Raw genomic sequence first — 11,745 nt, forward strand, 5'->3', positions numbered from 1 at the left:
GGACTGAGTATAGGGTTGTGAGCATGCCAGGCAAACACTGCCACAGAGCTAACCCTCCCCCACCCGCCGGCTTTTTTTTTTTTTTTTTTCTAAGTTTTTGAGAGCCGGTTGTACTGGGTTTCCTAGGCTGCTCAGCTCACTCTGCAGCCCTGGTAATCTTAGAATCTGTGATCCTGTCGCCTCAGGGCTCTCGAGCGCTATGGTGACAGGCCCGTACCACTTTGGCTGATGTGGGACAGGTACTTTCAAGTGCTTCCTTTTCTTGAGACAATATGCCACCGTAACTCAGGCTGGCTTCAAATGTGATATGCCAAGGGTACCCTTGAAAGCGTTTCTTCTGCCATCTCATCCTGCATGCCGTGACTGCAGATCTCTAGCCATCCTAGTTTCTGAGGTGAGCCTTGGGCCCATTATATAAGCCGTCTACCAACTGAAATGCAACCCCAGCCGTGGGCAAGTGTGCCCTAGAGTTAAGTCATTATTGCTTCTCCAGGCTGAGGTTAGGAATTTCCATGGAATCAACAAACATATAAACAAACAAACAAAACAACAGGGTATCTATTTTACCCTACGTAAAATAGCAAACGGTTGTTCTTCGAAACTTCAGGGATGCTCGCCCGGGAACAGCACACACCCTGGCCCCAGACAGACGCTGGTGGTGCTCAGTGCACGCCTTGCTTAGGCCAGCACAGCTCTTGGGCATAAGCCCCTTTGCAGCTTTGGATCTCTGTGTACCGCTCCAAGCCGTACAGGGCTGGCACCCCAGACCGCCATCCGATGAAGCCCTGGGTGGACTTTGGGACTGGGGGCGATGGGAGAATCTGAAGAAGAAATGCAAAGAGTTAGTCAGAGGGAAGACTCCTTCCTGCCCGTGTACCAGGAGTACGAAGGCAAGAATCTCACACACGCCATCAAAGTGTGTACAGGGTGCCTATGGTGCCTGTGAGGCCTAGCATGGAGAAGACAGAAAAGCCAAGATCAAGCAGTTATGAGGAAAAACAACTCTCCTACCAGCTAGAGTCTGAGGTGTGTGTGTGTGTGTGTATGCATGTTTGCATGTGTGTGTGCATGTATATACATGTGTATGCACATATGTATATATGTATATGTTCATGTGTACATCTGTGTGTGCATGTGTGTATATGCATGTGTATTTGGGTATGTGTGTGCATGTGTGTGCACATGTGTGTAAATGTTTGTGTGTACATCTGTGTATGTGTGCATGTATGTGTATATGTATGTGTGTATATGTGTGTAGATTTATGTCTGTGTGCATATGTATGTGTGTGTGTGTGTACAGGCTAGAGTTTGGTTTTTGGGTATTCATTAAGTTTCTTGTCTGTTTCTGTGGTACCGCTCTGACCAACAGCAACCTGGGGAAGAAAGGGTCTGCCTGACTTACACTTCCAAGTCACAGTTCATCACTAGAGCAGGTCAGGGCAGGATACTGAAGTATAAACGACGGAGGGATGTTGCTTACCGGCTCATTTCCTAGCGTACTCACAGGGTCATGTTTAGATGGCTGTGTTATAAGGTTCAGGGCCACTTACCTAGGGATGGTGCTGCCCACAGTGGGCTGAAGCCTCTAACATCAATTGACAATCAAGAAAACCCCCATGTATGTTCATAGGCTGATGGGATCTAGGCAGCTCCTTAGTTGAGGCTCTCCTCTCAGATGACCGTAGGCTGTATCAAGTTGACAAAGCTAACTAAAAGGACAAATGTCTTAGCTGGGGTTTCTATTCCTGTAATAAAACATCATGACTGAAAACAAGTTGGGAAGAAAAGGGTGCATTTCATCTTTCAGCTTGTAGCCCATCATCCATGGAAGTCAGGGCAGGGACCTGATGCAGGGGCTGTGGGAGGGATGCTGCTTACTGGTCTGCTGCCCATGGCTTGCTCAGCCTGCTTTCTTTTCCAACCCAGGACCACAAGCCTGTAGGTAGCACCACACCCAAGATGGGCTGGATCCTCCCACATCAACCCATAATTTAGAAAATACACTCAGACCTGACCACTGGCAAATGTTATGAAAGAATTTTCTCAGTTGAGAGTCCCTCTTCTCAAGTGACCCTAGCTTGTGTCAAGTTGACAGAAAACTCTCTGGCACAGCGAGTGTCTTTCTCAGTGGCTCTCCACCTTGTCTCACTGAATCTGCAGCTCACTGTCATTGAGACAGACTGGCCAGCAAGTCCCAGAGATTTGAGTCAGGGAAGTTCCCCCATGGAGGAGCCCACCCATGGCTCTTGTTACCCTTTGGAGCACTGTGTGTTGCCTGAGTTTTCTCTTGACCAAGAGTCCTCTTCTTGCTCACCTCTGATTGTTCACCCAGCACCCAGTAATGGCCTCCCAAAAAGAGGATTATTTTTCAGGAGCCTCTGAAAAATGCTGGTTCCTGTCCCCAGTTCTTCAAGCATGCTGTCCACAAAACTCCAGTCTCTATGGTATGTGCTTTGGTAACCCTGAGGTGCAGTGGCCAGGGAGGAAGTAGAGGAACGGAGATCCAGGTCACTCATCCAAGACAACACAGGAGCTTAACAGTACTGCAGAACACAGGTGCAGATCTCAGTGTAAACCTGACACTCACCTGCTTTCCTGGTACTGCGTGTGTGTGTGTGTGTGTGTGTGTGTGTGTATGTGTGTGTGTGTGTGTGTGTGTGTACATATATGTATGCATATCTGTATGGACATGTGTGTGCCTGTGTATGTTTATGTGTGCACACGCATAGTTATGTGTGTGTTTATGTACACATGTTTGGGTTTATATGTTCGTGTGTGTGTGTGTGTGTGTGTGTGTGTGTGTGTGTGCACATGGCCCACATGTGCTCATAGGTACCTTACCAGTAAGGTTCCCAGACTGCTTGTGGGTCTCTTGTACCTTCCCAGCATGCCCTTGTCCTCCCCTCTGGCTGCTGGACTGACCACAGCTCGCAGTGGGACTTACTTTTCTCTTTAAAAATGGTCTAAAAAAGGTTTTACAAACCTTAATGTATTTGTCCATGGGGCTCACTGGACGGACACGGAAGTGGCTAGGCAGCTCAATCTTGGGCTTTGGGGTATGTGGCTCCTCTTCACCCTCGAGCAGCTGAAACAGAACCCCAGAGACCAGGACCTCAGGTCAAGGCTAGAATGTAGGCAGTTCATTCATCCCGGAAGGCCACAGGTGACAGATGGTACCAGTGGGGCTACTGGTCCCAGCACAAGCAGAAGGTGGTGGAAGTGGGAATCTGAGCCCCTGCTGAGGTCCTCTGACTACAATATTCCTACCATGGGACCAGAGAAGACTTCCGTGGTCAAGAATTCAAACTAAAAAAAAATGTCCGTGCCGGTTCCAAGACCAGGCTTTCCGACCAGAAAAGCACGCCCCACACTCTGGGATAATTTAAAGTCATTTAAAACTCCCTGGAAACCCAATTTAATTACACACAAGGAATATTAATATCAGATCACTTGCGAACAGTACATTATTAAGGCCCTTACTTTATGCATCAAATTTCAAACCGTATAACTGTCTAAGAATTTTTAAAACCTCATTACAAATGGCATAATTTCAAAGCCGTGCCTTGGGTGAGCCTCGGGTGGGGCTCCCACTGCTGTGGGTTACAATGTTTTGAACTGTGCGGTTCTGGTCACGGTTTCCCTGCAGTTGGAGTCTGGCTAGAGGTAGTTAAGTCACACACAGGCCACGCCTGGAAGCCCTGTAGCTATTATGAGTGTCTAGATAGTGCTTTTTATAAATGGGAAAGCTAGAAGTGAGCTTTGTGGGACCATTGGGACTCCCGGACAACTGAAAAGCGTTACCCCAGAGTTGTCTCGCTGCCCATGTCCCCACCGTCCCCTAGTTGTGACACTTGCCCCTTCTGATTCTGTCATGTCTGGCCCCTTGTAGACATGTGTGAACCACACTTTAGGGAACACCTGGGAGGGAAGACACTGTCTCAGTGACTCCTCCCAGGTCTCTTTGCCTCTAACCTGCAGAGGGTCCCACACACCTTTGCTCCACCCCTGCCCTCAGTCAGGTGACAGCCATCTCCTCACTACACAGAAGGAAGGCCTCAGGGTGAGACCGAGGTCAGCTGGCTCCTCATACTGGCATCCCCTTTGCCAGTCTGTGGCCGGCCATTGTACTTTGTACTCAGTGGTCTTTTTTATTAAGGTGGGCGTGCAGCCGCAGCCCCGTGCTGTGTAAGGCAAGAGCTGGTTCAGAGAATGTGCCTGGCACACACCTCACACCTTGGGAGTGCTCTGTGACTCCTCAAAGGAAGGATTTAGGAGAGCAGAAACAAAGCTGCATAGTGTGTGTGCACTGTGTGTATGTGTGTGCACTGTGTGTGTATTCATGTGTGGATCCATGTGTGTGAGTGTGCTTGTGTGCACTGTGTGTATGTGTGTGTGTGTACATGTGTGCATGTGTGTGTGTGTACCTGTGCCTGCACATGCAGATGCCAGAAGAGAGGATATCAGGTGTCCTGTCGCATGGCTCTCACCCACAAAGTCCTCAGCTTCTCTCAGTTCATTCCTGCTGATTGTCAGATGGTAGCCATTTATTTCCTGACATGACCGGTTACAACCTGGAGGCGGTGGAGGGGAAGCAGGCTCCTCCTGAACTCCTCAATTACCTCTTTCATGGAAGTTGTTAAATATCCCCACTTTGCTGGCCAGTTTTGCCGGGCTTCAGTTTCAGCCTTCAGACGGCATTTCCTGAGACAGAGAAACAGCTCGTGTGAGGTCGCCCGCCCAGAAAGGCCCTGTGTAAACTCCAGAGAGCATAAAGAACTGCTTACCTTTGTGTCCTGCACACTGATTGGCTAGTGGGTCTGTAGGGGTTGTGGGTGGGGCTGGAGCAAAGAAAAAAAAAGTTCCATGCTCTTGACAGAGCCTCTTTTAACTTACAAGGAGACCCCGGGCAAAGCAAGAGAGGAGGCAGTAGTGGGAAGAGATGGTACAGAGGGCATGGAGTGGGGTCAGGAGGGACTGGGGCCGGCTGCTAAAGAGGCATCTGAATATGAGCTCTCTTGCTCTGCATCCGGAGAGAAGGGTGCTTACTATGAGACAGAGAAGCACCCGTGGGGCGGGGCAAGGAATTTAAAAAGACTCTTGGCCCTGGATTCCAGCAACTCTGGCAAGTGTGAACTTCTTTAAATGGTGCCTCTGGATGCTCTACGCACCCACTCCAACACACCCGTGAGCTGAGCTGAGGGACAGCAGGTGACACAACGTGTTGAAGTCTGTAAACATGAAGTTCAACTTGATCCTTCAAGCTTTGAGCTCCTATTTAGGAATCAGGATCTGCACCCCTCCCCCATCTCTGCAGATTTTGGGGCCCTGACCAAGCTATATACTCTGGGCTCCTAGCTTAGAAAAGAGTCTATTCCTTTCTCTCTCTCTCTTCCCCTCCCTCCCCCTTCCCTTCTCCTTCTGTGTGAGTGTGTGTTCCCATGTGCAGCTCTGTGTGAAGGTCAGAGGTCAGCCTTGGGTGTCATCTTAGGCTTTTTATTGCTGTGATGAAACATCATAACCAAAAATCAAGTCCGGGAGAACAGGGTGTATTTGGCTTACACTTCCACATCACTGTTCATCGTGGAAGAAACTCAGCACAGGAATCAAATGCGGCAGGAACCTGAAGGCGGGAGCTGATTCAGAGGGCTTAAGAGAGGTGCTGCTTACTGGCCTGCTCCCCCATGGCTTGCTCAGCCTGCTTTTGTATAAAACCCAGGACCACCAGCCCAGGGCACCACCCATAATGGGCTAGGCCTTCTGCTGTCAATCACAAATTAAGAATAACGCTATAGGTTTGCCTGCAGCCTGCTCTTGCTGAGGCATTTTCTCAGTGGCATTTTCTCGTTTCCTCTCCAGTGACACAAGTTTGTGTCAAGTTGACATAAAACTAGCCAGCACCACTCTGTCACTCCTCAGAAGCCCTCCGAAGTCTTGGAGACAGGCTCTCTCAGGAGGACCTGGGCTCACTGAGCTGGTTGTACTGGCTGACCACCAAGTACCAGGGACTTGCCCGTTTCCTCCCAACCCGTGTGCAAACACTTTTCCAGGCTGAGCCCTTTCCCAAGAGTCTGTCTCCATGCATGCCTTTCCATGTTCTGTGTCTGAGTGTGTGCATGTGTGTGCAAGCCAGAAGACAAGACAGCTCAGCTTTCCCAGGGTTCCACGGTTTAAACTCAGACAACCAGCTCTTGCAGGACACCCCCACCTGCAGAGCCATTGCTGCAGCCCCAGAGTCTCATCCTCACGGAGATGCAGCCAACATGAGCTCAAACAGGAGCCATGAAAGCATCCGTAAAACTCCCTAAAGCCACATCAAAACGGAGCTGACATTCATTTTCGAGATGCCCTCTTCGGTAAGAATCTTTGAAGTTTGTCAGTTTTTCATTTCCAGCTAACCCAAAGTTTGACCACGTTCACTTCCAATGCTCAGGAACCATGCTGGATACTGGAAACCAGAGTCTGGAGACTCAAGAGGGCCAGTTGATAGAGGAAGGGCCTTTTGATTTGGGTCTTGAAGGATATGTAGGAGTTTGTCTGGTGGAGTTTGTCTAGTGGAGTTTGGTGGAGTGGGGAAGAAAGGGTGTTGTTTCCTGGGGGGTGTTCATGGGTGGTAATAAACACTTCAAACATCGAGACTGCAGTTTGTGGAAAATAACACGTTTCCACGTGTGAGACTGAGACACACTTTCCTGTAAAACAAACTTAATGACAGTTCTTCGCCCATCTCCATCCTCAGCCCCCTATCCCCACAGAGGTGTCACACAGATGGTTATTAGGAAGCTTGAGTGACAAGGTGAGCCAGAAGCCTGTCATCTCAGGTATCAGTTGGCTGCAGCGGGAGGGTGGTGAGTTCAAGGCCAGCCTGAGCTGTCGTACCCAGTGCTGATGGAGGGAGGGAATGAAGGAGAAGGAGGGACAAATATTTCTTGCATCTAAGATTTAAATTAGACTCCCTGTAGTGGTTAAAATGCCAAATAATGGAACACTATTTAGCACTCAAAAATACCCGTTACAGATGCCTGGTGGAGACAAGTCTTTCAGGGATTGGACTTTTTTGCTGCTGTTGTTGCTGCCGCTGTTTGAGACAGGTCTCACTGTGTTGACTACTCTGGCCTTGAACTCACAGAGATCCACCTGTTTCTGCAGCCCCACACTGCCGTGGTGCTGAGCGGTTTCTGCGCCATGGCTTCCCATGTCTCTGCAACCCCAAACCCGCGTGCTACTTACCTAGACTGCCCTAGGCTTGTGGCACTACACGCATTCCTGGATTTTTCAAAATTAAAATTTTCTTCTCATTTAAAATAATCAGGGAAAATCAAGAAAGGGCAAACCGTCTCTTCTTCGAGGTTGTCAAAAATTGGTGTTTTTATTTATTTATTTATTTATTTATTTTTTTAAATTTTCTATTAGACTCCTTCCATTCTTCGATGTGGGCAGGAGGGAAGGGTGGCAAGACTGAGGTATCCCTGTGACCCTAACGTTGACCCGGATTATCCTTAGAGCACCCCTGTTACTCCCAGCGGTCAACTGTCTTCTGGTCTTGGTAGGGAAACTGAAGCCACCATGGTGGTGTGTATGCGGCAGGTGAGAAGGGCCCAGCCCAAAGGGCCTTACCAGATCTCGTCCTGGGCCACAAGGTTCATGCGCTCTGCGGCCGTGGTGCTGAGCGGTTTCTGGGACATGGCTCCCAGCGTCTCCAAAAACCCAAACCGGTGGGCTCCTGCCCTAGACTCAGCAACCTCATTTGTAGTTCCGTTGCTGGGAGACCGGTTGCTGGGTAACACATGATGCGGAACCGGAAGCACGGCACACCTCAGGGAGAGGGTCCCTGGAGCTTGGCCCTGGCCTTCGCCCTTTGAGAGCCCAGTGGTCGTCCTGTCTCATGCTCCTTTGAGAGGCTTCTAGACTTAGCACCGAGATCCCCACTCCTCTTTGATACTGGGAATTGCTTCCAGGGCACTGCACGTCCCAACTCTGACCTACATCCCTAGCCCTCGTTTTTTTAACTTACTCTGTATCCCAGGCAGACCTGTGCTTCCGGCCGCTCCCGTCTCAGCTCCCTGAGTAGTAGGCTGGCTTGTACCATCAGCCCTGGCTCAAGGCCCTTTTCAAAACTTAAACATAGAGGTTGCAGTACTGATCCGGGTGCAGAGCCCCAAGAGCCCAGAGCTTGGTAATGTCTATTAGCGAGAGAACGAACCCTCCTGTCCGGACCCTGGGCGTCACCAAGTGGCGCTGCCAGCCACCTCCACTGCCCTCTGCACCGCCTCCACTTCCTTGCAGAGCTTGGCTAGGTCTTTATAAGATCTTGTAGAGGCTGACAAATCCCTAGCTGAAGGAAGGTTTGACACACAGTCCATCACAGCAGCAAAGTTGTGGCGGCAGGCATGAGAGGCAGCTGCTCACACAACAGTCAGGAGGATGCTGGTACTCAGAGCACGGCCTCCATTGATTCAGTCCACACCTCGACCTGCGGGGTGAGACTTCCTATATTTGTGTAAGTCTTCTCATCTCAGGCTACCCCAGGCAGCCAAACCTACAAAGCTTTCAATGCTGACTGAGCCTTGATTACCCTGGATAGAATCACCTTGGGAACTTCCTGTAGGATTATGTACACCTATGACCCCATTAGGGAACTACCCATCCTTGGACTTTGGTCACGCTGTCTTGGTTATGAAAAGAAGGCTTAATAATTTTCCACCAGCCTCAAGGAGGAGTAACCCCTCCGCTCCAAGAAAGAATGCTTCAATCTTGTCTAACCACAGTTCCTGAAATGTCTCCAGGGCACCAAGCAGCCCTCCCCCCCCCAGAAAGAAATGTCCCAACCATATCTAGACACCCGACCCTATTTCAGCACAGCTTAACCCCTGGAGTGTGGGCCGAGAACCCCAATATGGCTCAAGTTGACAGCAGCCAATCACCTTAAATTCAAATGACCCCACCAATGCTTGCATACCTAATCACTACCACTATAGCCCGCCCTTTACAAAATGTATAAAAGCTGTACGAACAAGAAGTTTGGAGTTGCTTCTCTGGATGTAGGCCACCCCAGCGTACTGGACTAATGAACCTCTTGCTTTTGTATCGATCACCGATCTCTCATCTCATTCATGGGTGTCCCCAGGTAGATAAGACTCAATTAGGACCTTACAGTTAGGTTTAATGTTGGGAGCCACCTGAGAGGAAAGGCCCAAGGCAGACTTGCCTAGATCAAATTGTCCCATGGATACATGGGGGGTTGTCTTGACTGGGAATGACGTGGAAGGTCCCAGCCCATGATGAACAACACCATTCCCTAGACAGGCAGTCCTGGACTGTAGAGAACAAGCCAAGCGTGAGCAAGCCAGCTGACTATGAAGGCAGCGCCTTACTGGGTGCTGATGATGTGGGCCTTGAGTTCCTGCTCTGACTCCCTACATGACAGACCGTGATCTGAAGTGGGAGCTGAAATAAATACCTCCCCCCCCAGTGTAGCTTTTGGTCATGGTCTTTGTCACAGAAGCAGGAACCTAGGGAGCTAGGCCACCCCCCCACCAGCAGCAGGATGGCAAGACATGAGACACAGGGTGCACACCATGTCCCTGGACACACACCTTGTCCCCAGTGCCTGTGGCCTGTGCATTATGGCTCCTAAGAAACCTGTTTCCCCACAGATCACATTTCACCCGTACCTCCTATCTACCCAGGAATGTTTCTGAAATGACTTGTTTTGGGGGCATTCATGATGGTTGTGAACCCACACACACCATATTCCACTGTCCTTGTGAGCCAAGGTTTCTTAACCCCCCCACCCCATCCCTTCCCTGGTTCCACAGCTTGAATTCCTTTCCCTCTGATATTTGAAACAAAACATTTTCCAGCTTCAGGCAGTTTTCTTATCTAACAAGTTTTTTTTTTTTTTTTTGGTTGTTTGTTGTTTTGTTTTTCTTGGCAAACTTGGTCTTCTGAGTAAATTTCAAACTGTGAGAAAGAGAAGGCAGAAGACAGGATTACTATATTCGCTGGCCACACATGGGAAACTCAGAAAATATTTACAGCTTTTAGGTTCACCATGTTCCTGTGTATTAATATTTTTGGCCTTTTCTCAGTTCTCTGGGATGGTTCATTTTTAATTTTTATTTCTTTTTCGTTTTTCTGATGCTTCATAAAACATTCTGACAACAGGAGCCAACTGCTTTTTTTTATTATTTTTTTAAGCTTAAACACTTTTCTTTTTTATTGGATAAAGGTTCTTTTCCCCCTTTATTTCTTTAACCAAAGAGCACTTTGTGCAGGAGCAGACTGCTCACTGAGAGCCGTCTGACAGCATGACTTTTCCCACAACATGGGTGATTATTACCTGTACAACAAAGGACTGTGGGCTTGGGTTGAAAACACCGTTTGCTTTGCACATCTAGTGGTTTGAGTGAGCTGGAATGGAAGGAGCAGAGAGCTTGTCTTGGCTTTCTGGGTTCAGACATCGACTGATACACACATACAGCAACACATACAGCAACATACACACATACAGCAACATCCATACATACAGCAACACATACAGCAACATATACACATACAGCAACATACACACATACAGCAACATGTAAAATGATTCTAGGGCCTTATGAAGGAAGGAAAGACCATCTGCCTCATGGGTCTCTAGAAACTCCATCATAGGTCCTTCCCAATTGGCCTTATCCATCTCTGCACCCATTAGCCCCCATGCCCCACCCTCCTACCCACCGACCCGGCAGGCTCAGGGCAAGTAGCTGCTTCCTCCTTTCTTAGGCCCTTCTGTCCAACTTGTTTAGCTCAGCCTCTCAGATATGGGAAAAACTTCAGTTCCTGAAGGAGTAAAGTAATCTGAGTCAGGAAAAGGCCAGCTTGGACTCAACCGTGAATGGTACAGCCTTGGCCATCTAAGGTGATAGACACCGGTGGCCCCTGCTTCCTGGTGGACAGCCATTCTACCAACCATATGTCCCACCCTGGAGGAGTCTCTGAAGGAAATGATCATACTCTGAAGGCCAGTGTCCAGTACTGACCTTGGGTGCAGATTCTTTGCTTTGCTCGATGCTTTCATAAAGCACCTGGCAAACAGGACTTAAGGGAGACAGGGCGTGATTTGGCTGGTGGTGGTATAGTGTGCCATGGTGTAGAGAGAGGTCCTGGTGACAGCCACATGGGGCAGCTGATGCCTGAGGGGTGAGCACTGGTGCTTAGCTCCCCTTCTTCTCCTGTTTTTATACATTCATTTATTTGTGGTAAGTGAGTGATTGTGTGTGTGTGTGTGTGTGTGTGTGTGAGAGAGAGAGAGAGAGAGAGAGAGAGAGAGAGAGAATGTTTCTGTGTGAGAGTGTATGTGTGTGTGAATATGTATCTTTGGTTGAGTTTGTGTCAGTGTGTATATCTGTGTTTGAGTGTGTGTGTCTGTTTGAGTATTTGTGTATGCACGCACAGGTCAATGTATACGTTCCTGCAAAAGACAAAAGACAGCTTGCCAGAGTTGGTTCATTCACGTCCTTTTAATATCTGAGTCTGGGAGATCAAACGTACACGCTCCTCTGCCAACCAAGACGACTCTGTTCAAACTCTTGTCTCTACTGTTGTTCTCCCCTGCCCAAGGAATGGCGCCGCCCACATTAGGCTGGGTCTTCCCACTTCAGTTAAATCAATCACAGACAAGCCCTGTGATTCGTCTCCTGTCTAGTTGATGATGAACATTAGCCATTAGAGAGGGGGCATGTAATGATGGCCTCATCTTCC

General features: G+C 48.9%; 1 protein-coding gene across 1 annotated transcript; it reads right to left on the bottom strand.

Moving 5' to 3' along the window:
* Positions 1-662: 662 nt before the first annotated feature.
* CIMIP1 (ciliary microtubule inner protein 1) lies at positions 663-7,682 on the bottom strand (the record flags this gene model as incomplete). Its single annotated transcript, XM_080924827.1, has 4 exons — positions 663-821; positions 2,984-3,085; positions 4,620-4,701; positions 7,615-7,682. 4 exons carry the CDS (start codon positions 7,680-7,682, stop codon positions 663-665), a joined length of 411 nt encoding a protein of 136 aa, XP_080780953.1.
* Between the last annotated feature and the right edge of the window lie 4,063 nt (positions 7,683-11,745).

The sequence above is a fragment of the Micromys minutus genome (assembly GCF_963924665.1).
Source record: "Micromys minutus genome assembly, chromosome: 11".
Lineage (NCBI taxonomy): Eukaryota > Metazoa > Chordata > Mammalia > Rodentia > Muridae > Micromys > Micromys minutus.